Here is a 26,432-nt window from a genome sequence, read left to right on the forward strand (position 1 = left end):
GTAAGCAGGCAAGGGGGAGAGGGACAGAGATGGCAGGGACGGTGGTGGCAGGGCCCTTAAGATTGTTTGCCACAGGCCCAACTGTGTCTCTCAGGGGCCCTGGTTATATACATAATTACTAATTAGTGCCAATTATCAGCAATTATAACCAAACAACAGCTAATTATATAATGGATAACTGACAGTATATCTTTCATGCACTACTTTGCCTACTACTACTACTTAGCATTTCTAAGCATATGCATGCAAGTTTACAGTATTAGGGAACTTGTGGCTATCACTGCTGGGTAACTCATGCTTACTCTGACCTGACTCTGCCCTGGTGCTATACAGATAGTGCTGGATCATAGAAAGATTATCAATGGCACTATAGGGGAAATTCTATTTATGGTGCCTAGAAAATCCGCGTGGAAAACATTTCCACCTAAGCGTATTCTATAAAGGGTGCCTATATTTAGGCGCAGTTTATAGAATATGCTTAATTGATATCCTTCCACCTAAAACTACGCACCTCCATTTGACACCAACAAAAATTTGGCATAAATCCAGGTGCATAGATTTAGTCGCAGAGAGCCATATTCTATAAGTGTATGTAAATTTTGGAACACCCATGAAAGGCCCATTTCCTCACCCATAACCACACCCCTTTTTGCCTGTACGCATTAGAATTTAGGTGCAGTGCATTACAGAATACGCTTAGCAAGTTATGCATGTAACTTCTAATTATTGCCAATTAGTGCTCATTATTGCTTAAGTGCTGTTAACAAGGCTGATTGGCTTGTTAAGCCAATTAAGTTATTCACGTTGGCACAGAATACGCTTGGATTTTGGCGTGCAATGCTAGGTGCGCTATATAGAATCCTGGGGTATATGTATAGTGATGTTGAAAAGCCACAGATAGGGAATTTGTACCTTTAGTAGCAGCTGCTACATGTATAATAAGCCTCTTCTGAATATTGGTCGTATGTTAGGTAGAGACATAATTATTTGTCCTCCAGGCTGAATAAATAGGTGATTATAATCTGTCTTTTGTGTAGCAGCACTTAGTTATTAAGAGGGTAAAAACAAACGTATCGGAATGTGTGTGTTATTAATGTCCCGAAAAAATACACAAGGTAAGAAATGATTGATTGCTGGAAGTGTCTGAGGAAGATGATTTCCAAATCCATTCCTTGGAGTCCACTCCCCAGATTCTGCCTCTCTCCCTCCCTCTGATGCAAATTAAGAGTTTCAAAGTGGACAGAGACTCTGTCCACAGCTCCAGTGCTAGTCCCCCAGTCGGCAGAGCATGAAGTGCCTCTGAGCTCATTTGCTACCTTCAGAAAGGATTCCCAGAAGTATGTCAGGGAAGCAAGCAAGGATCTATCCACACCAAGAGTTTGATTTGAAATCATTAACAGGCCTGACGGTTCAGTAGTCACTATGGGAATAAAGCGAGAGAATACCGGATTATACAATACCGTTACGCTTCTGCTACTTTCACTTTTCATTTGGGGTAAGTTTTTTCTCCCCCCCCCCCCCCCTTTTTCTTTACTGCTGGGTTTATAGTGCTATGACAAAAAGATTTGTAACATCATTTTGGATTGAAGTGATGGTGCGATATATCGTGTACAAGCGTGGGTAGCAGAATTTTTGTCTTTTGAGTAGCTGTAAAAAAAGAAGACAATTTAGCATGTACTATAAAAGTTTCTAGCGTTTGGGTGTATTATAAAAGAGTGCATTTATTTATTTGATTTGATTTTTTAAATGTTTTATATGCCCAATGGATTAGAAAAGCTTTGGGGACCGGTCGTCTTCCAACGTAACAACTGTGTTAAGTTTATAGCAGGTAGAGGGGTGAATGCGAGCATGTGGGATTGTGTATAATAGATACGTATAGCTGCTAACTCTACTTGGTAATGATTACAGAGAAGATTTACTACAAGCAGGGATGTTTTGCAGAATTCTATTTCACTCCAGAGTTACCAGTGAAGTCTACCACCAGTGTTACCATTTCACTTACCCAGAATATTTTCTTGCCTTCTCTGAAAAAAAAAATAAAGATCCGTTACTCGAATGCGCTCATTTCAAAAATAAAGACACTGTGGAGGGAGACTGATAGAATGCAGAACAATTCTAATTCTCTTTTTGTAGCACCTTTTTGAGTTTTGATTGCACAATTATTCATCTATAAATGTGCCCACTTCCAGGGATGTGCAAGAATTCTGAGTAATTCTTGGAATATTTGAAGTCAGGTAACCTGCAGGTATGCTGAATGAACATTGTAGCAATCTATTCTCAAGATGATATGTACAGTAAACCAGGAAAATAATCCATGAAAGAGAAAAGAATGCTGTAACTACAAATGATGCATTTTTTTTAATGGTGGGAGGGCTTAAAATAGTGCAATATCTGAACTTGAGATCCCAAACTGGAATTTGCTTTGTTCTGTTGAGGTACTTTCCCAGTTAATGTTGCATGATGCAGTGATTTCATCCTTTAAAACTAAGGGGCCCTTTTATGAAGCAGCAGTAAGCTCAACATGAGCTTACCGCTCGCTAAAAGGGAAGGACCGCCAGGCTACCGCAGCAGCCCAGTGGTAGTTCTCTCCCCCAGCGTGCCCCATTTCCAGTGCTGCAAAAATATTGCAATTTTTGTAGTGCCTGTGTACCTGGCGATAATCGGGCAGTGCCACGCGCTGCTTGGTTACCACCTGGTTAGCAAGAGAGCCCTTACTGCCACCTCAGTGGGTTGGCGGTAAGCGCTCCCCCCCCCCAAATGGCCGCATAGCCATGTCTTGAAAAAAAAACAAAGACCTGCCTTTTACCTGCTGTGGTAAAAGGGTGCCTCAGCATGTGTCAAAAACACATGCCAGTGCCAGCGCAGTCCCCCTTTTGCTGCATCTTCGTAAAAGGACCCCTAAGTGAATAAGAAATGAGCCCTGGCCAGCAACCTTTATTTTTAATTTAATTTATGAAGAAAGACTAAGGAGGCTAGGGCTTTTCAGCTTGGAGAAGAGACGGCTGAGGGGAGACATGATAGAGGTATATAAAATAATGAGTGGAGTGGAACAGGTGGATGTGAAGCGTCTGTTCACGCTTTCCAAAAATACTAGGACTAGGGGGCATGCGATGAAACTGCAGTGTAGTAAATTTAAAACAAATTGGAGAAAAAGTTTCTTCACCCAATGCATAATTAAACTCTGGAATTCGTTGCCGGAGAACATTGTGAAGACGGTTAGCTTGACAGGGTTTAAAAAGGGGTTAAACGGTTTCCTAAAGGACAAGTCCATAAACCACTACTAAATGGACTTGGGAAAATTCCACAATTCCAGGAATAACATGTAGAGAATGTTTGTACGTTTGGGAAGCTTGCCAGGGCCCTTGTCCTGGATTGGCCGCTGTCGTGGACAGGATGCTGGGCTCGATGGACCCTTGGTCTTTTCCCAGTGTGGCATTAATGAATGTGACTGCTGGGCAGACTGGATGGACCATGCAGGTCTTTATCTGCCATCATTTATTATGTTATTTATGTACTTAGAGATTCTTTTACAAAGGTGCGCTAGCATTTTTAGCACGCACTAAAAATAAGCATGCATGAAACAGAGATGACCCAATATTCCTATGGGCATTTCTAGCATTTAGCATGCACAAATCATTAGCGCATACTAAAAACGCTAGCATTCCTTTGTAAAGGACCCCCTTTATTTTTTGTGGATCACAACTTACCCAAATGAGTTCAGTGCGATGTACTTAAAAGATAACTGGACATATCCAGGAATTACTAACAAATACAATCCAAATTTCTATACAAATACATTTTCCTTAAAATGTAGTTAAAACATACTTTTCAAACAGGTAAGTTTTCAGGGCTCTGTGAAACATCTTAAAAAAGTGGAATAGACCTTGTCTGAATTGGAATAGAATGTCACCATTTTGCTGATAAATATGTCGGGGCGGGGGGGGGGGGGGGGGTCTTTTTACCAAGCACTGAGGCCCTTTTTACTGCAGCAGGTGAAGAGGCCAAAAAGAGAAATGGCCATGTGGTAAGGTTTCACTTACTGTGTGGCCATGTGGGTGAGGGGGAGCACTTACCACCAAGCATTGAGGTGGTGGTAATGACTCCCATGCTAATCCGGCGGTAACCAGGTAGTGCATGGTGCTGCCTGATTACTGCCGGGTTAGTGCCTGCGGAAATCTTTTTTTTTTTTCGCGGAAATGTCACGCACTGGGGGTGGAACTGGTGGTTGTGCTGGTGGTAGCTCCAGATTGGCATGCAGTAAGCCCGCGGTGGGCTTACCACTGCTTTGTAAAAGGGCCCTTCAACGAGGCCTTGTGTTTGTATCTTACTCCTCGCGGGGAGACGAATATCAAATCCGAATAATTTCCTATATATCTTCTGTCCTTAAGCTTGGGAAATCCAATCCAATCGATCATACAATCTGGTCCTGCTCCCTGTAATATCAGATAAATAAAGTACAAAGCTTTAAAATTCCTCGTGCCTCAAACAACCAATGCAGTTCAACAAAAACAGGCGTACGCTTTCGTATTTTCTTTTAGGACAAAACAATCTGGCAACTACATTCTGTATAGTTTGTAATATTTTGCTAACCAAAGTAGCACAACCTACGTATAAAACATTACAGTTATCTATTTGGGATAAAATCAGCGATTGAACTAGCAACCTAAAATTCTCTGTTGAAACAATGATGAATTTGTCTCAGTTTCCTCAATACACCTGGTATGACTGCTTTTCCATAGTCAACTATCCAGCAGAATTCCCAATATTTTTAATTTTGTTTCAGCTCTCAGGGGAGCATTATCTAACATAAAATGTAATCCAGTAATATCAGTACAATGTGTGATTACCATCAGGAACTTAGGAACTTGATGGTAACCACACCTTTTCCTGATAAAAGCTCACCTTTTTGGAACTGCTTTTATCTTCTAACCCTTACTCACTTGTTCAGTACCTATGTTTTATCATTCCCACCTTATTTGTCCTGTTTGCCTATCCTAATTAGATTGTAAGCTCTGTCGAGCAGGGACTGGCTCTTAATGTCCAGTGTATAGTGCTGCGTACATCTAGTAGTGCTATAAAAATAATAAGTAGTAGTAGTGGTGGTAATATTACTGGATTAAATGCTCCCCTGAGAGTTGAAACAGAATTTAAAATATTGGGAATTCTGCTGGATAGTCATTTGACTATGGAAAGATAGTAACAAAGTGCAGTGAACTGCACAGACCATATTTTCCATTGATAATTATTTTTTAAACAATGTATTTTCTCTTGATTTGTGCAAATGAACTGAAAATACTAGTCGTGGAATATAAGTTCTGTTGGAGCTGAAGCATTTTAAACTCTTCACAGTGGGCCAAATTCTATATATGGTGCCTTAAAAATCAGTGCTGAAAAACCACGCAGTTAGTGTGATTCTATAAACGACACCCAAACTTATATATTTATAGAATACGCTCATGCGCCATTCATATGACTAAAATTTAGGTGCACCCATTTATAGCACCTAAAACCTGGCCTAAATACCTGCGCTTAAGTTAGGCACCGAACGCGTATATTCCATAATAGTGCGTATAGTTTTTTGAAATGCCTCCAACCTGCCCATTTCATGCCCATGGCCTTGCCCCTTTTCAAGTGCATACATGAGAATTTATAGAAACATAGAAACATGACGGCAGATAAAGGCCATATGACCCACCCAGTCTGCCCATCCTCTGTAACCCCTAATTCTTCCTGTTCCTAAGCGATCTCACATGCTTATCCCATGCCTTTTTAAATTCTGGAACAGTCCTCAACTCCACCACCTCCACCAGGAGGCCATTCCACGCCTCCTCCACCACCCTTTCTGTGAAATAATACTTCCTTAGGTTACTCCTAAGCCTATTCCCTCTTAACTTTGTCGTATGCCCCCTCATTCCAGAGCTCTCCTTCATTTAAAAAAGGCGCTCTTCCTATACATAAATACCCTTGAGATATTTAAACGTCTCTATCATGTCTCCTCTCTGATAGAGACGTTTAAAGCTCACCGCATTCTAGAATACACCTAGAAAGTTGTGCACGTAAATTCTAATTAAAACCATTTAGTGCTGCTAATTGGTTAAGTACCAATTAGCACTGATTGACTTGTTAATTAAGGTGTGCATGCAATGTGGCCATACAGCCAAATTAATGCGCACAACTTAAGGTGCTATATACAGAATTTGGAGGAATATCAGTATCTCCATTTCTTGGCACTGTAGCCTACTCTTTCTTTGAGTTTATTACTAGGTCTTTCTTGCTTTTGCATTGAAAGGACCCTAACTGTGTAGGCACCCTTAGGAACATTGTGGGCGCCTACACAGTTAGTGCACACTACCAACGCTAATGCGCCTTTAGCGCAGCTTAGTAAACAGGGCCCAAAATGTTTTATTTCATAATACCTTTCCCTTGGAACAGAAGGTTTGCAGATTTTTTTTTCTCCCCTCCTTTCCCCACCCCAGCTATCCAATTGGTGAAGAATTCCTGTTCAGAGTCCTCTCTTCAGGTGGTGCATTTATGCTGTGCCCGCCTGGATTTCTGAGGAGAATCTGTACAATTACCTAAATTGTTAGTGGGAGTGGCTAACTAGGAGGTGCTTATAAGAACTACACACTCTATTCTCTTATTACAACAAAAGCCCTTCAAATCTTGCCATCAGTGTTCCAGCTAAAAAAAAAAAGCACAGGAAAACTCTCAAGCCCTTGTTTTTTAAAAATTGTTTACTAACTAAGAAAATGCCCTTGGCTGTGATCATTAATGGATAATTAGTGTTGAAGTATCAGTGCCCTTAACTTTGGCTTGCAACATGTAGCGGCACACCATGTGTTGCATGGTAAAGCCTTCTGGTGTAAGGCATGATCACATTTGGTTGTTTTGGGTTCGGAATGTCTTTCTTGGTTTACGAAGCACGCATGTTTTTTTTTTTAAGGTCTGATAGCTTCCTCCTGCTTTTTTTTTTTTTTGGCTTACAGCTCAGTTGGAAAAAGCCTTTGTTGGATTGTAGCATTATAGGCCTTTGTAACCGTTCTCTCCCACCCTCAATGTTTATATCCTCATGGCCACCAGATGTCGCTATTACATGATGACTTCCTCAGGGGCTGTGAATGCCGCTGCCACAGCAACCCAGCTCCGGCAGCACACATTGCCACTGAACCACATGGTCAGCCCACTTTGAGAAAACATACAGGCAGACGTGGAGTATCCTGTGACTTGGATTGAAATCCATTGTTAGAGGTGGTTTTCACTTTATTTGTGCTTACTTTTGTTCAGTGCTTTCATTTTCCCTTAACTTTTCCTCTTTTTTTCTCCTGCTTTGCATTTCTTAAAACTTAGCTGCAAGAGGGGAGCAGCGGGCAGTCTTTGTTTGTCAGTAGCCATGGCTACCGGTTGAAAGGGCAAAGCAGCTATGCTGGCTTCTTATTTTCTTAAAAGGTTGCAGCACCGCTGACAAAGTAGAATCCGCATGCACATGCAGTTAAGTTGGAGAGGTAGCTGGTTAGAACCTAAAATTACTCCCCACACTGGGGTATTTTTTTTGTTCATTTTCTGCATATCCATCATCTCAGGATATGATGGTTCTTCCTCAGGTTCTGTGGTTGTTTGTTTTTGGTTGCTAGGTTATATTAGGAATGTGAAGACACCATCAGAGCAAAGTAACACCATATAGAACAGAGCCACATTATGGCATCACAAATAGGCAGAGAGATACAGTGAAATTAGAAAAAGTTCCAAAAAGGATGACCCAAATCATAATGTGGTGGAGCAGCTCCACTACAAGGAAATGTTGAACAAGTATCTAGTCTTCAGGAGAGATATATAAAATCATGATTGGGGTATAAAGGGCAATGGAGAAAGGGACTAAGACTAGGACTAGGGGACACACCATTAAGATAATAGATTACATTACATGTCATATAGCATTACCATCAAAGTTCAATGCGGATAACATAAGAATGACTACAACAAAATCCAGGAATTACAATTTGTCAGTCTTCACAACCATTGCTAAAAATCTATTTAACAAATCATCCTGTTCTTTTGATAAGATATATTTCTCAAATAAAAAAACGTTTCTAAAGCTTTCCTAAATAGGAGAGAACTTCTTTATTGAAGAATGAAAGATGGTAAAGAATTCCAAGCCAGAGCGGCTTAGTAAGACATCCCTAGGTGACACTATAAAAATAAATCGGGGAAAGTATTCACTCGGTGCACAGTTAAATTATGAAATTTGTTGGCAGAAGATGTGGTGAACACAACGTAGCTGAGTTTACATTGAGTTTAGATGGAGTTTTGACACCGTGAAATGGAGCGGTAGCTGATCTGCTTAGCTCCTCCAAGCCCTCCAGTTAGTCTAAATATACTGTGATTCCCTCACATTTTCAGACACCCTGGTAGTGTACTTGATGTCTGATAAGCTGGGGTCTGTAAAGCACAACTTGCAGAAGCTGTCTGCTGTGGGAATGACCTCTAAATCAGTGATGAAGGAAAAATGGAAGCCATGTGATTCTGATTCTTAGGTGGTAGATCCACAAAGCCCAGTCAGTCCTCCGGTGAGCTCGTTTTGGACAGTGGAACTAGCGGCTCTGATCATGGCGTCTGTGGAAGCAAAGCAAGATAAGAAGCTCAGATAATTATATGATAGGATGGAGGAAGCGCATGAGCGGATGGACAGCATGGGGCTTGAATTAGATGTGTAGCAACAACGTACCAGTGCATTGGAGGACCAGGCCCATGTGGCGGAATAAATGCAGGAGAAACTCCAAAAATATTTATGGGATCTGGAATAGAAAGTTGGCGACTTGGAAAATCGTTCTCACCGAAATAACCTCTGTCCGGTGGGCCTACCTGAATCTATTGCTGAAGGTGAACTGCAGGGATTTTTAGAATTCTGGATATCACAGTCTCTGCAGAGGTGTGATCAATTGCAGGCATGGCACATTGAAAGAGCTCACAGATTGGGGCAGAGGAAGGAAAATAATGGCAGACCACGCATTGTTATCCTCCGGGTACTGTACTTTGTGCACAAACATGTTATTCTGCTAGCCATATGAGCTGGACAGACTCTTACCTTCAATACTAAAAATGTATTATGCTTTCAGGGATTATTCCCCACTGGTTCAGGCCCAAAGGAGAGCTTTTGCTTCAATTTGTTCAACATTGTTTGCAAGTCAGATTAAATTTGCCCTTCTGTACCCATCTAAACTAAGGATCAATCATGACGGCCAAACCCAGATTTATGATCATGTTGAAGAAGCCAAGGCCTTCCTCGCTAAGCTGCCTTCCATATTGGCAGAGACATGAACACACATAATGCTGGAAGAGCAGGAGGAAGGAAATTCTTCGTGTTTGCAGTGTACTGAAATATTGTTCTATGAGGCCATGGAGCAATATTGATTGTTTCTCTGTTTTTGCAGCAGATGCCTTAGAATATAGATGAATATAATTTGCATAACTTTGAGAGGATAATGAGACTTGCTGCGCACTCCATAAGAAACGTCTTGACAACTCGGGGTCCTTTTGGTTTTTATACTTATTAGAGAAGCCTTAAATCGTGGATATCTATTGTTAAATTTATGGGTGGCTCCTCTCTTAGAGTTGGCATCAGGATTGGATCTAGCCTGAGAGAATCCTTGAATAGCTGCCAACTTTGGCTTTGGTTGTTGCACCTTGAGTTGTTTTTGTCTTCAGTCCAGGCCACTGACCAAAATAATCTTCGAACAGTTAGACAACTTCAATTTTTGTTGGTGAATTTTAAGATATTTTTCTCTTTATATACAGTTTTGTGTTTGTTAGTCATACTCTTGATTTAATTAGGGATTAATCTTGTTTTTGGTTTTAGCCATCGCTTTACCTAATCAAGCCTGCAGTTAGTTGACTTTAATTTTTTTTTCTTTTACATAGTGGAGTGAATGGAGAATGGACTCATCATAAGATCACAAACTGTTGGATATTTTTATCCCTAACTATGTCCATCTGTTGTATGTATTATGTTTGTGTATATACCCTAGAGTTCTGGCCTATAATTGGACTGCTTTGTAACGTGTGTGGTTTCTAGGGGTGTGAATGCTGAATTGCTGGATATCTTGGTCAAATATGCTGGAACTGTGAGAGATGGGGCACAGCAAATTTGTCAGGCTTAGCTTGACTGTTTTGATGGGTGAGGAGTCTTAAGTGACAGCCCCATTAAGGGATGGTGGACAAAGAAGTTAAGAAGGGAGGAATGAGGGTGGCCCCTTCGGGATTGGAAATAGGAGGAACTGACAACTTTTTTTCTATCTGATCTTTTGTCTTTGGTATATGGGTGGGATTTGGACACTCATGTGGTTGGGGGTAGGGAGTTTGGTAGGCGGGGTGGAAGTTGAGTTTGGGGAGTAATGCAAGTAATTAGTATTGGGAGAGGGACGGTGGGATTGGGCAGGGCTGAAAGGGGGGTTGGGAGAACTCGTTTGCTTTTTATTTTGTAGTATTATCTAGGAAGTCAGTTTCTGCAGTACTGTGATAGGATAAGGGGGGCTCTGTATATTGTAATTATTTACACTGCGTACTTAGGAAGAGAGGGGGGTTGGTGGCTGGGACAACGCCTTCTGTACAGTTCTAGATTCATTTACACTGACTATTTACTCATGAGTGTTATTACTTGAACGATGCTAAAGATCTCTTCTTGGAATATATGAGGAATTTCTTCCCCTATAAAAAGAAAGAAAGATACTCCATACTTTACATAAACATTATAAAATGGTAGCTTTATTGCAAGAAACCCATTTAGATTCAGAAGAACACAAAAAATTTAAAACTTGGTGGATTGGGGAGGTTATTGATGCACCTGCAGTTGGTAAGAAGGCAGGAATGATTATTCTCTTCCATAAAAGCTTGACAGTAGAGAAAAATACAATCATTGTTGACCCAGAAGATCAATTCATTATTGAACTCATTATGATATATTGTATGCCTATGTAACCTTTATGCCCCAAATGTTTATAGCAAACAATTTTTTAAAACAATACTTTCCTATTTACATGCGCTCTCTATTCATATCTTATTGACGGTGATTTCAGTCATGTAGTGGATCCAGATTTAGATAAAACATACAACCTTCATAAAGAAAAAATTGATACAACCAAAGGTGTTCCCTTGTTGTGTGAATTATTAGAGGTAGTGAGTGGATGCCTGGAGAATCTTTCATCTGAATGAGAGAGATTTTACTCATCTTTCAAGAGTTTACATGGCTAATTCTCGCATAGACTATTTGTTGGTCGATAAAAACCTCTTTCATAAAGTGCAAAAGCCATTTATAGGCCCATCAGTAATATCAGATCATGCCCCTATTTGGGTTGAATTTCAATCTAACGGTAATATTCAGATGGGTAGATCTTGAAGATTTTCTCTTAGTCTCTAAATTTTGCATCAGAATAGAGATAATCTTCTACAGAAATGGGCATATTTCAAACATTTTAATCAAGAATCTCTACTTGGATTTGGCTAAAGCGGTGTTGCAAGGGGAAATTATTACAAATAGTTATATTAAATGAAAATTATGAGACAGGACTATTTTTCAGTTAGAATGTAACCTGGTCCAAAAACTGTGTGGTACCAATCCCACATCATCCCATAAAAGACAACTGCTAGCAGTGCAGGCTTCTTTAAACAAACCCTTGCATCAACATACCAGACAATCAGCAATGTACTATCACTACCAGTTATAAAAATATTGAAATAAAACTTGGAAACTGCTTGCTAGATTATCGGCACAGTGGAGAGGGCTGAGGAGGGTTCTGGTGCTTAGAAATTATTTAAATTGCCCAGACCACTCTGACAAACATATCTCGAACATTTTTAAAACACACTATAGAAATCTATACACACAGGACTGCACAAATAAACTTTCCCCAAATATATACTTAAAAAGTGTTTACCTCCCCCCCATCTGACCCCAGAGGAATCTCGAGCTTTGAATGCTCCCATCTGAACAGAGGAGGTAGCCTAGGCTATTTGTAAAAGTAAATTCAATGAAGCACCAGGCCTGGATGATTATAGAATGGAATTCGATAAACTTTTGGGAGATGAGGTTGTATTTCTACTTAACTGCCGTGTTTAATAGAATCATAGAACAGAAGATCTGTGCTTGATTCTCTGTGGCTTGCCCAAATAATAGTATTCCAAAAGCCAGGTAAAGATACAGCTTTGCCAGAATAATATCGACCCATTTCCCTGCTGTGCCATGAACCTAAATTACTAGCAACAATCCTTGCTAATCATTTCGCATGACTGTTACTGAAATTAATTGCTGAACATCAAATAACATATAGTAACATAGAAGATGACGATAGATAAAGATCTGTACATCCTATTCAGTTTGCCCAAGATAAACTCATTACATAAAGGATGACACTTCATATGTATATCTGATCTTGATTTGTCCTTGCCATTTTCAGGGTACAGACCGTACAAGCCTGCACAGCACTGGCTTTGCTTCCCAATTACCGGTGTTGCCACCTAATCTCCGCTAAGCTTCTTTGGATCCATTCCTTTTAAACAGGATTCCTTTCTGTTTCAGGGCCGTGCCTAGGGTCTCTGGCGCCCCCCTGCAGACTATCAGTTGGCAGCGGTGGCGGCGGCCCCCCCCCCCCATGAAAATGATGGCTCACCACTTGCCACACTGACAGGAATTGTGAGCAATATTCTTAGAAACAAACTGCTATACATTGCAAAATAAGATAGCAGATGTAAATTCTCAAAGTGGACATATTCCAAACACTAAAATGAAAATAAAATGATTTTTTTCTACCTTTGTTGTCTGGTGACTTTCTTTTTCTGATCATGCTGGCCCAGTATCTGATTCTATTGCTATCTGTCCTCTTAACTCTGTTTCCAGGGCTTCCTTTCCATTTATTTCTTTCCTTTCCTCCTTTCTTCTTCATTTCTGGTCCTCAGCTTCTGCCTATTTTCTTCATCCATGTGCAGTTTTTCTCCTCTCCCTCATTTCATGTCCTTCATCTCTCTTCCCTCCCCTCTATGTCCAGCAATTTCTCCTCTCTCCCTGAGCCCTGCCCTCCCAATCCATGCCCATCCATGCTCCTCTGTCCCCTGCCCCCTCCATTCATCCCTATCCAGCAATTCCCCTCTCTCCCTGAGCCCTGCCCTGCAATCCATATTCATCCATGCCCATCTGTCCCCTGCCCCCTCCATTCATCCCTATCCAGCAATTCCCCTCTCTCCCTGAGCCCTGTCCTGCAACCCATATCCATCCATGCCCATCTGTCCCCTCCATTCATCCCTATCCAGCAATTCCCCTCTCTCCCTGAGCCCTGCCCTCCCAATCCATTCCCATCCATGCTCCTCTGTCCCCTGCCCCCTCCATTCATCCCTATCCAGCAATTCCCCTCTCTCCTTGAGCCCTGCCCTCCCAATCCATGCCCATCCATGCTCCTCTGTCACCTGCCCCCTCCATTCATCCCTATCCAGCAATTCCCCTCTCTCCCTGAGCCCTGCCCTGCAACCCATATCCATCCATGTCCATCTGCCCCCTCCATTCATCCCTATCCAGCAATTCCCCTCTCTCCCTGAGCCCTGCCCTGCAACCCATATCCATCCATGCCCATCTGTCCCCTCCATTCATCCCTATCCAGCAATTCCCCTCTCTCCCTGAGCCCTGCCCTCCCAATCCATGCCCATCCATGCTCCTCTGTCCCCTGCCCCCTCCATTCATCCCTATCCAGCAATTCCCCTCTCTCCTTGAGCCCTGCCCTCCCAATCCATGCCCATCCATGCTCCTCTGTCCCCTGCCCCCTCCATTCATCCCTTTCCAGCAATTCCCCTCTCTCCCTGAGCCCTGCCCTCCCATCCATGCTCCTCTGTGCCCTCCATTCATCCCTAATTCCCTATCCAGCAATTCCCCTCTCTCCCTGAGCCCTGCCCCTCCCATCCATGCTCCTCTGTCACCCTCCATTAATCCCTATCCAGCAATTCCCCTCTCTCCCTTCCATGACCCCCCCACCTCGCATCCATGCTCCTCTCTCCTCTGTCCTCCCGCTCCCATCATGTCCCAGTTGGCCTGGCCCACCCTCTTCTCCCGTCCCCCTTCGCATCCATGCTCGTCTCTCCCCTGCCCTCCCGCTCCTATTGTTCAACTACTGCCCACCCTCTTCTCTCCCACCAACATCCCTTTTCTTGTTTTTTCTTTTTAAATTTACCTCCGTGGCGGTCCAGCAGCACAGCATCAGTGAAGGAGGCGGCGCTCGTCTCCCGACGTCTCTAGCCTTCCCTTCGCTGTGTTCCGCCTTCTTCTGACATCATTTCCTTGACATCAGAAGAAGGCGGAACACAGCGAAGGGAAGGCTAGAGACGTCGGGAGTGCCGCCTCCTTCACTGACGCTGCGCTGCTGGACCGGCACGAAGGTAAATTTAAAAAGAAAAAAAAAGAAAAGGGATGTTGGGGGGGGGGGGGAGAAGAGGGTGGGCAATAGTTGAACAATGGGAGCGGGAGGGCAAGCGAGGTGAGCATGGTGCGGCGGCACCCCCCAGAGAGTGGCGCCCCCCTGCCATGCTTACCTCACTTACCGTGTTGGCACGGCCCTGTTCTGTTTATCCCGTTCATTTTTTAATTCTGTTACCATTTTCATCTCCACTATCTCCTGTGGAAGGGCTTTTCAGGTATTTACCACTCTCTCAGTGAAAAATACTTCCTGACATTATTCCTGAGTCCCCTTCAACCTCAATTCATGTCCTCTAGTTATACCACCTTCCTGTCTCTGGAAAAGGTTTGAACGTCTATATCATATCACCCGTTTCTCCTTTCCTCCAGGATATATGTGTTCAGGTCATCAAGTCTTTCCTTGTAGGATTTGTGCAATATCATCATGCAGTTAAAAATATCAGGACAATTTTGGCTACATTGAAAGTGGTACATTCCACAGGGGCAACATCTTTGTTGATTAGTTTCAATGCTGAAAAAGCATTCGATCGCATAAATTGGGCATTTATGCATGCTGTTTTAATTAAATTTTGAATTCTAGGCAGATTTGGAGATGCAATCATGGAATTATATAGTAACCCTTAAGCATGCCATTGGGTAAATGGGATAGCTTCTGATATTTTTAGTATTCAATGTGGCACTTGACAGGGGTGTCCTTATCACCACTTTTATTTGTACTTACCCTAAACCCTCTCATTATGTAAAGTTTAAACAATCAAGATATTAAAGGGGTGCAGGTGGGGTGTTCGGAATTTAAATTAGCTGCATTTGTTGATGATCTTTTGGTACACTAGGCACACCATAAAGAATCATTGCCAGCCCTTCTAAAGAGTATTCAGGAATATGGGGATTTTTCAGGTTTTAAATTGATTAGTTGCTAAGGCTTCAGATTTGTTCAGATTTGTTTACCTATTTAGGAATTCAACTTCCATCAGATTTGAAACACTTATATAAATATAATATTGCTCATTTATTTCAGTGCATCAAGCAACAGTTCACCATATGGAATTCCTTACTGCTCTCTTGAATGACAGAATTAGTCTATTTCGCATGACCTTGTTCCCCAGATAGCTTTATGTTCTGCAACATGTGCCCCTTTGGATTCTGAGTATAGACCTCAACTAAACAGGAAATAGCAAGATTTCGTTGGAAAGGCAAAACATCTAAATTGAAGATGAAATTCTTGCAAGGGAACTGAGCAGTGGGTGGTCTGGGTCTCCCCAATATGCACCCCTATAATTTAGCTTGTCTTCTAAGACACAATAGGAAAGACATCAAAGTTTCAAGCAAACCACATAAGTCATTTTCTGCTACCACTTCCTGGATCCCCAAGAAACTGAAAGGACACTTCTATAACTTGGTGCCTATTGTTAGGTGGCAAGTTTGTGCATATGTTACAGAATGTTAGCAATTATATACATCAGAGGGCCCAGTAATTGTTTGTTATCCATGTAAGTCTTATTTTGTTTTCTATGTTTTGATTTATTTCTTACCTTTAAAAGTGGACTGACACGGCTACCGCATCACTTTACTTCACACCCTGAGAAACTACAGCATGATGGCTGAAACATTGGTTCCACTTAGATATGGCAAAACCCGGACAACTGCAACATTCATGAGGCCAGCTGTGGAAGCCTAAGAGGAGACGTATTGAAGCCTGATAGGGATGAATCCTAATTTGAAGAAAGTTGTTTACTTTTGTCTGAGCCTTTTCTACCAATCACATTTTTGGGTTGTTTCTGCCAGGTACTTGTGACCTGACTTGGCCACTGTGTGGAAAACAGGATACTGGGCTAGGTGGACCATTGGTCTGACCCAGTATGGCTACTCTTATGTTCTTATGTTAAGTGCTGGGTGCTATTCTATCATGTAAGCACCAAAATTGATTATTGCATAACTACAAAGTTGGGTAACATGTGCAGAGCATGAGTGGGTTGCCAAGCAATGCATGCAACTTATAGAATATTATTAGAGGTGCGAATTCCATGGCGCTCTTAGGTGTGCCAACTTACATCAACCGTTGACCTGTCATAAGTGGGTGCGCCTATATTTTGGTGTGCCAACAGGGCTTTCTGCTAGTATTCTATAATGTCTTAGGCACACCCTGCTGTTACAGAGTTGACACTAAGCATGCCCCATTGGGGTACTTACATCTTGGCACCAAGTTATAGCACAAATTTTCAAATCAACCTTAATCTATAAGGCTTTTATCATTGCAGCTTGTATTTGCAGTTGTATTGGACTTATTGCTTGCTTCTTTCCAATTCCATCCTTAAAAAGTGAGTTACAGTCAAGTACACAAGTTATTTCCCCTGCCCTAGTGGGTTTGAAATCTAAATTGTACCTGAGGCAATAAAGGTTGTAGTAACCTAACATAGTAACATAGTAGATGACGGCAGAAAAAGACCTGCATGGTCCATCTAGTCTGCCCAAGATAAACTCATATCTTGAATTTGTACCTGTCTTTTTCAGGGCACAGACCGTATAAGTCTGCCCAGCAGTATTTCCCGCCTCCCAACCACCAGTCCTGTCTCCCATCACCGGCTCTGGTACAGACCGTATAAGTCTGCCCTCCCCTATCCTAGCCTCCCAACCACCAACCCCTCTTCCCCCCACCTGCTCCGCCACCCAATTTCAGCTAAGCTTCTGAGGATCCATTCCTGCTGTACAGGATTCCTTTATGCATATCCCACGCATGTTTGAATTCCGTTACCGTTTTCATCTCCACCACCTCCCGCGGGAGGGCATTCCAAGCATCCACCACCCTCTCCGTGAAAAAATACTTCCTGACATCTTTTTTGAGTCTGCCCCCCTTCAATCTCATTTCATGTCCTCTCGTTCTACCGCCTTCCCATCTAAGGTTGCAAAGAGTATCTTTAGGAGAAACAGGACTTGAACTCTGGTTTCCTGGTTCGCAGCCTGCTACTCCACTCCTTATTCTGAGAAAACTAACCTATTATGTCCATGGTCCACATGTCAATGTGCTTAGCAATTTCCATAAGAGCCTTAATCACCTGATCCAGCTTGGTATATGCTATTTCAGGCTTAGTTTCCAAGGCAGCTGCTGTGGCCTTAGAGATGTCCGTCACTACAGCATCATAATTCCCAGGTAGAGGCCGATTCTTCGTTCTCCATCTTGTTTTCTTTTGCCATCTTTTTTCAACAGTTTTGTCAATATTTTCCTTTGAAGATTTTAACACTAAAGGGATCCCAGTAAGTTCTTCTGTTTAAACAAATATGGAGTTACTATGAAAAGGAAAAATATTTGTAATGTCACGGAGCAGAAGATCAAGTCTTCACTAACTTACAACATTATGCGCCTGTGCAGATATTTTTAATTTGTAAATCTCCATTCAACTTAGAAGCCAATTTATGGGGCCAGTATTAAGACTGTTTGCTCTGACGAAGTCTGTGGTTAATTTTTACTGTCAAACTACATCAAACTTTAAAAAATGGAAGCGTATACTTTTTTCTTTGAAATTTGCTACAGGTACAAAGTATATGTCATCTTCTGCTTCTGCTTTTTTTGTGCAGGTGTATATATATAATCATAGAATATTTTATTGCATTTTGAATGTGCACAGGAACAACTTGTACAATACCATTCCAACAACAGCAAAAGAAATATATGAATATGGAGTCACAAACCAAGTAACTCCCTCCCATACGCTTGTGATTAGCGTTTAGAGCCAGTGAGCTTGTTATTACACGCATTCGCCGGCTCTGATCATCGGGCGCTGGCAAACACGTGCCCTAGTCTGGCGCTAAAGGCTTCTAACGCCCGTGTTTGCCTTTGATCATTGGCCTACAGGTTTGGGAACTACTGCTTAATTCTATAAGTTTGTTTCTAAGTGCTTTAGTGTATAATTGCAAATGAGATGTACATGTGGGTGGGGCATAGCATGGGTGGGTCACACACTTAGGCATCAAACTTATAAAATACTTCAACTTGTATGCCTAGGTGTCAACATTTAGGGCTTCTATTAATAAGCTGTGGTAAGTGTTACTATGCATTTACCTCAACTTAAAAGGATTTGCTGCAGGATGCGCTGTGTCTGCGCAAAGCACATGCTAAAGAATATTTCTTTATTTTTCATTAAGGGGGCATGTCTGGGGCGAAGAGTAGGCATGACAACGCTGATCAGTTAGCACAGCCATTTTAAGGGTTTACACACTAATCAGTTAGTGTGTAGTAATGTGGCTGTGCTAACTGATCAGCGTTGTCATGCCTACTCTTCGCCCCAGACATGCCCTGTAGGCCAATGATCACTGGCTCTAAACGCTAATCACAAGCAAATGCATGCTAAACAGGAGAATTAATATTCCTCCCCAATGCTGAGCCAAACAAGGGTACTGCTCCTTCGGCAAACCCTATGCCAGCTCAGAGCTGGCAGGGTTTGCCAGGGCATTGGGGAGGAATGGAGAGACCCTCCATTTGCATGCTTCCAGGCCCCCCCACCCCCAAAACACAAGGGTCTGGGGAGGCACTAGGCCACCAGGCCAGCCCCCAGGTGGGTAGGTGGAGTGGGGAGTAGCTAGTAGAGGTCCCACTGGACCACCAGTTTTTTTTATTGTTGTTGGGGGGGGATTTTGTTTGTGGTGGAGTAGGGGGGTCTGGAGGTTCACTGGACCTCCAGGCTCTTGTGTCAGGGGGCTTGGCCTTAGGTTTGCCAGGTCCAGACTATCTTTTCTTTTCTTTTCTTTTTCTTTTCTTTTTTGACAGCCCGGATCTGTCAAACCTCTTCTGCAGGAGAATTGTGCCTGAGTGCATGCCTAACACTTGGACCTTTTACAGCCATAATGGAACACTTGTGATGGAAAGTGTCAGTCTCCCAAAACCCTACCGTACCCATCTTTAAGTGACCCCTTCACCCATAAGAGCTATTATAGTGGTGTACAGTTGGTAGGTAGTGTGTTTTGGAGGGCTCAGGAGACAAGATAAGGAAGCAACAGTGAGATGTGTACCTGGGAGCATTTATATGAAATCCACAGGAGTGCCCTTAGGGTGCCCCATTGCTCTCCTGGGATGTGGAAGAGTGGCCTAATGGTTAAAGCAGCCAGTTGAAAACCAATGCAGAGAACCAAAGGTTGCCAGTTCAAATCCCACTGCATCTGTTGTTTGGAGGGAGAAGTGGCCTAATGGTTAGTGCAGTAGGCTTTGATCCTGGCAACCTGAGTTCAATTCCCATTGCAGGACCTTGGGCAAGTCACTTAACCCCTCATTGCCCCAGGTACAAAACTTAGATTGTGAGCCCTCTAGGGATAGAGAAAGTATCTGCATATAATGTGTACAGCACTGCATACATCTAATAGTGCTATAGAAATTAGTAGTAGTAGTGGTAGCATGTCTGTGTGACTAGTCCACTAAAAATACTGGCTCCTCCTATATTTCAATGGCTTGATTTTCTACATTTTTCAATTGGAGGGGTTTTTTGTATTTTTGAAAATGGCCGAAAAAGATAAACACACAGTGCACAAAAACATCTTGCATGTAGCCATTTTTGCTGCATTATTCAGATTTGGGACATTTAGTGCAAAAACATCCAAAGTCTGACGCGCTCAGAATTAAAAAAAGATTGTCTCTCCCTAATATTGATTTATTATGCTTTCTGTTATCAAAGAGTCAAAGGTCTGTTTCTGCCACAGGCCCAAGTCTTTCACATATAATTGTTCAAGGCCTGTATCCTTGTGTGGGGTGTAGGCACTTTGATTTCCATGGGCCCTGTGTAAAACACAATGGCTATGGAGTCAACGTGCTAATTAAAAACATAAGGGATTGATGGTATGAAAAATGTCTGGGCTTTTTTTCTACTCTTTATTCCATCCTCCTGTTCTGTTGCCAGGTCATTGCTTGAGGTTGTAAGACGAAGGTCAAGGAGTCAGGACATCAATAAACCCCGGTCATGCTCTAGTGTATACAGATCACAGCTGTTTATCTGGACTGTGTTCCAGGTGTCACCATAAAAATGAACCATCCCTGTCCATCGTAAACCACTGACCAGAGAAAACAAAGGTCAGACTTATGTTAAAGGAGTTGGCCTTATTTTTTTTAAAACAGTCTTGCAAGGCATGTAGCATGTATCTGTCTTCTCTGTTTGTATCATTTTCCTTCACTTTGCTACCAAGAGACCAAAAATTAATTTAAAACACAAGTAGGTTTCCACTGCTGCCATTATTCTGTTTGAGTTTTTATCTGGCTCCTCAAGGTGTGCCCCTTATCATGGGGAGGGGTCTGAATGCATCTGTGCAACCTGAAGTTATGTTTGCTAGAGTTTAAACTTCTGATAGGACCTCCCATGGCAGACAGGTTCAAACAGAGATCCCAAACCAGTGGGAGAGGGGAAGACATCTTATAGTGGACCTTAGGGGTCCTTTTACAAAGGCATGCTGAAAAATGGTTTGTGGTAGTGTAGGCACGGGTTTTGTGCACATGCTTATCTATTTTTTAGCACGCCTGTAAAAGACCTCTTTTTTTGCCGAAAATGGACATGCGGTAAAATTAAAATTGCCACGCATCCATTTTGGGTCTGAGACCTTACCGCCAGCCATAGACCTAGCGGAAAAGAATCTGGGCAGTAATGACCTATGCACGTGAAATGCCACTTGGTGCCCGCCCGTTACGTGTGCCAGAAAATAAAAAATATTTTTCAGCCATGCGTATCGGACGCGCACCAAAATTGAAATTACTGCAAGGGCCACTGGTAGCTGGGTGGTAACTGCAATTTGGCACATGTTCGGCGTGAGTAGGCGCCTATGTGGCTTAGTAAAAGAGGCCCTTAGTGAGTAAAATGTTGTAATGCTACTATTGCTGGGCAGACTGGATGGACCATGCAGGTCTTTATCTGCCATCATTTATTATGTTACCACGTAAGCCACACCACCTCTATATTGTGCAGCAATGATTAATGGGGGGGGGGGGGGGGGGGGTGACTCACACTGCATGGGAGAAGGTGACAGTAAACCATTACTCTATACTACCAAGAAAACTATATGGAGAATCGAACAGTAAAGAACATCATGGTCGACATGAGGAAGAGCCCAGAACTTTGGAACAATGTATTGCTCGGCCTAGCAGAACCCAAGGCACAGTGTTCTAGTACTACTTACGAATCAGTGCCTTCAGAAAGTGGAATGCTGCCAGGCCAGAGTGGCGGGGTGCAGCATTTTTGTAACTCGCCAGTGGGTGTATCAGGGAGGGACAGGATCATCTATACCTCCATGATTAAACCAGCAGAAATTACTCTAGAAGCCATATAGATGGTTCTGGTTGTTCTGTATAAAGTATGAACAAGGGTGTTACCCTCCCTGCAATTGAATTCTGCCTGGTTGATGAAGGTAGAAGAAGGCCACTTACAATGTTGAGCCGATAGATCTTCTCATTTATCAGGTAAAACAAGTTCAGTCGTCATTAATACAGGAGAAAATGGTTCTATATGGAAAGGTGGAGAACTTTGATAACTATACAAGGAGATTTGAACTTGAGAATTTTAAACTTCCCTCCAATGTTTACTGTTACACTTAAATTTTTGTCTATAAATAATAAAATGAAGTTTTGCTTTACTCTGATTCAGACCTTCCTCCTCTCCAAAAAATTCATTTGCCATCTTCTACTCAGAGACAACCTGCAGGAGGTGAAGAACCCCCATTGTCAGAAGTTTCTTCAGATTGTTTACATGCTACTAACAGGAGTGTAGCCAGCAGCCCATTTTTTGGTGGGGGGGGGGCACAAAATTTTACTGTTGTAGGTGGAAATGCAGGCAATCCTCATGCATGCCCAGTTCAGGAGTGTAAGTGTCAGCGTCTGGAAAGCATACTCACACTGGGGGGAGGTTCAGACCACGGAGCTCTTCTGGCAACAAATTCCAGAGTTTAATTACACGTTGATTGAAGAAAAATTTTCTTTGATTCGTATTAAATTTACTACTTTGCATCTTCATCGCATGCCCCCTAGTCCTATTATTTTTGGAAAGAGTAAACAAACGATTCACGTCTACCCGTTCCACTCCACTCATTATTTTATAGACCTCTATCATATCTCCCCTCAGCCATCTTTTCTCCAAGCTGGAGCCCTAGACGCTTCAGCCTTTCCTCATAGGGAAGTCGTCCCATCCCCTTTATCATTTTCGTCGCCTTTCTCTGCACCTTTTCTAATTCCACTATATCTTTTTTGAGATGCGGTGACCAGAACTGAACACAATATTCAAGGTGTGGTCGCCCCATGGACTGATACAAAAGCATTATTATGTCTTCACTTTTGTTTCCCATTCCTTTCTTAATAATACCTAACATTCTATTTGCTTTCTTAGCCGCTACAGCACACTTAACAGATCCTGCCTTTCCTAGATGCAAAGATTTCTGTTTTTGCTGATGTTTAGAGATGGGCTCAGTCTAGAAGGAAAAAATTTCTCTCATACCAAAAACTGTTGGACTTGGGTGCTAAATTTCAGTTATGTAAATGTATTGTAGCTATTGATGATCATACTTATGTCATCTTTGAGCCCTCTCAGTTACCGTTTTATTTGGAGAGTAAAGGGTTGCCAGATGTCAGATACTCTAATTTTCTGTTTGCTGTGAAATGGAAGTATTATAATTAGCCTAGCCACTTGATTTTCTTGTTTTGAATCAATGTATTTAAAAACCAACTTCTTCTGGTGATACTATTCTTTGGAATCTCCTCTTATGTGGTCTAATTGTGATTATATACATTGTTCTATTTTAACTTTTGATGTTTTCTTGGTAATATTTTAGGTATTCACTCACATTTTTCTTTTCAAAGTTGTATTTCTTTGATGTAATTAATAAAATGGCATTTTTTTAAAAGCAGGGCTGTATGTAGGAACTGGCAATGTATATACATGTCTAGGGTGCAAAGTCTTGAAAGTACAAAAAAACTTCAGACCGCCCTCCAACATACTGCTTTCTGAGTTCTGAAGAGGAACCTTCATCCTCTACTCTCTAGTCTCCAAAGGGAACCTTGCACCTGTCCTGCCTGTGGGTTCCATAACCTTAAATCCCAGCCCTGCCAATAAGTGAAAAAATGCAGTACCAGGGCTGATGACACATGAGTTTTGTACTGGCTGAGGTAAGTAACTCATGTGCCATTGATCAAAAGCAAGCGCTAGAGGCTATTAGTGCTATACTAGCGACCGCGTTTTCTCCCACCCCATGATCAAAGCCCACGAGTACATGTAACAACATACTCACAGGCTTTGACCGCAAGTAGCATGTAAATGCATGCTAAACAGGTAATTTACTATTCCTCCCCAATGCTCAGCAGGCAGCACACCAAACATTGGCGCTGCTCCCGTGGCAAACCCTATGCCAGCTTGAGGAGGAATGAGGACCCTTGTCCAGCATGTATTTTCATGCTTGAAGGCCCCCCCTAACCCCACAGATAGTTTTCCTGGTGGTTCAGTGACCTTCTCCATCCCCCCACCCCCAGACACAGGGGGGCTGGAGGCCTCCAGTCCTCCGATCCTGCCCAACACGAGGGCATAGGGGGGCTGAAGGTCCGGTGGATCTCCAGCCTCCTAACCCCCCAACAGTAAAAAGAAATCCCTGGTGGCCCAGTGGCCAACCCTACCCTCACCTTCCATCGCCTGGTGGTCTAACGGCCCTTGACTCCCCTCCCCCGGTATTTTAAATGGCGGGGGAGGGAGTAGCACTGGGATGCATTGGGTGGGTCTTCGATATCATATAAGATTTGGCCACTGGGCCACCAGGGATTTCTTTTTGCTGTCGGGGGGGGGGGGGGGAGGTTAGGGGTACTGGAGATCCACCAGACCTCTAGCCCCCTGTGCCCTCATGGCGGAGGGGGTTGGAGGTCTACCGGACCTCCAGCCCCCCCCCCCCCCCCCCACGTTTTGCTGTCTGGAGGGATGCGGGGGCTTGGGGGCACTAGGCCACCAGGGTCTTGCTTTTGGGGGGGTCTAGGGGATCCCATAGACCTCTTGCTCCTGTGTTTTACAGGTCTGGGCTTTTGACAGCACAGACCTGTCAAACAAGTGTGGGAGGATGCACTCAGACATAATCCTCTCACACTTTTCCCCTATGATCAGAGCTAATAGCCTGCCTAAATTTTCATGCTATTATAGCTCTGATCATAAGGGCATTATTGCCCCACCCTGTTCCAGCGCTAATTTCAGGTGACCCTCAGAGGGAAGAATGCTGGCTTCGGCCTAACCCCTGGTAAACCTTTTCTTGGCTGAGAGGTGCCCAGCTCTCCCACCGGCTGCCTTTCAGGTGCTGTGAAGGACTTGCAGCTCATCTGCATATCCTCACAGCCTTCTCCGGGGTGACTCCCAGGTCCACTCCGGTCCACTCAGGGCCTCCGCTCTAGGGATAGCGCGCGGGGCATTTTCTCTTTACATTTATATTTTCTCCCAGTTACTACTTATGGCTCCAGTACACTTTCTCTTCTTGGTACTGTCCCTTCGTAATCTGTTTCTCCATCTGAAACCACTGTACTCTGCACGAACACATTGCCCACCCTCTGCTTTCACCATCTTTTTTGTCCCCTTTCTTCTTCTCAGCTCTCAACCTTCAACATTTCCTTCCTTCCTTCCTTCCTTCCATTCATCCATCTTCTTTCTATCTGAGTACATCTCACCTTCGTCGCTGTCGTCATACCTCTCCAACTCTTCTCCGTACTCTCTTGCTCCTTCTCCTGCTCTCTGCTGAGGACATCAATCCCAATCCTGGTCCTCCACATCAGTTCTCATCCTATTTGTGCAGGTCACACCGTGATGTCTCCAATCTAATTTCTGTTCCTCTCCTCCCCCCTTCTTGCCTGCCTTTCTTGTGTGCTCTGTGGAATGCCCATTCTGTCTGTAACAAACTTTCCTACATCCATGAGCTGCTTATCTCTCGTTCTCTCCATCTGCTTGCCCTAACTGAAACTTGGCTTTGCCCTGAAGACTCTGCTTCAGTTGCGGCCCTATGCCATGGAGGTTATCTTTCTCACATACTCCTTGCCCGGTTGGCCGCGGAGGTGGTGTCACTCTACTACTTTCACCCTCTTGTAGATTTCAACCTCTTCTTCCACCTCAGTCTCACTGCTTTTCTTCCTTCGAAGTCCACTCCATCCATCTATTCACTCCTCAGCCTCTCCGAGTAGCAGTCTTTAGACCCTACCTGTCCTTCCAACTATCGCCCCATCTCCCTCCTCCCTTTCCTATCCAAGATACTTGAACGTGCTGTTCACCGCCGTTGTCTTGACTTTCTTTCCTCTCAAGCTGTTCTTGATCCACTTCAATCTGGCTTTCGTCCCCTTCATTCCACTGAAGCAGCACTTGCTAAAGTGTCCAATGACCTTTTCCTGGCCAGATCCAAAGGCCTCTATTCTATCCTCATCCTTCTCAATCTATCTGCTGCTTTTGAAACTGTTGATCACAGCCTACTCCTTGATACGCTGTCCTCACTTGGATTTCAGGGCTCTGTTTTTTCCTGGTTTTCTTCTTATCTCTCCCATTTGTACCTTTAGTGTATACTCTGGTGGATCCTCCTCCACTTCTGTCCCACTGTCAGTTGGTGTACCTCAGGGATCTGTCCTGGGACCTCTTCTTTTCTCCACCTATACTTCCTCCCTTGGTACTCTGATCTCATCCCATGGTTTTCAGTATCACCTTTACGCTGATGACTCCCAGATCTACCTCTCCCCACACCAGAAATCTCAGCAGGAATTCAGGCCAAAGTATCAACCTGCCTGTCTGACATTGCCGCCTGGATGTCTCACCGCCATCTGAAACTAAATAAGACCAAGACTGAGTTTCTTATCTTTCCCCCTAAACCAACCTCTCCTCTTCCCCCATTCTCTATTTCTGTGGATAACACGATCATCCTCCCTGCCTCATCAGCTCGTAACCTTGGGGTCATCTTCGACTCCTCACACTCCTTCTCTGAACATATTCATCAGATTGCTGAAACCTGTCGTTTCTTCCTCTACAAC

General features: G+C 43.1%; 1 protein-coding gene across 1 annotated transcript in view; it reads left to right on the forward strand.

Annotated features, from left to right (window-relative positions):
* Positions 1 to 1,289: 1,289 nt before the first annotated feature.
* Positions 1,290 to 26,432, forward strand: part of CRB2 (crumbs cell polarity complex component 2) — a 189,755-nt gene continuing 164,612 nt past the window's right edge. The window contains exon 1 of the mRNA XM_030207351.1: positions 1,290 to 1,495. Within this exon, the coding sequence (XP_030063211.1) occupies positions 1,423 to 1,495 (73 nt within the window). The 5' untranslated portion in view covers positions 1,290 to 1,422. The remainder of the gene's footprint in view (positions 1,496 to 26,432) is intronic.

This window comes from Microcaecilia unicolor, chromosome 6, assembly GCF_901765095.1.
Source record: "Microcaecilia unicolor chromosome 6, aMicUni1.1, whole genome shotgun sequence".
Taxonomy (NCBI): Eukaryota; Metazoa; Chordata; class Amphibia; order Gymnophiona; family Siphonopidae; genus Microcaecilia; species Microcaecilia unicolor.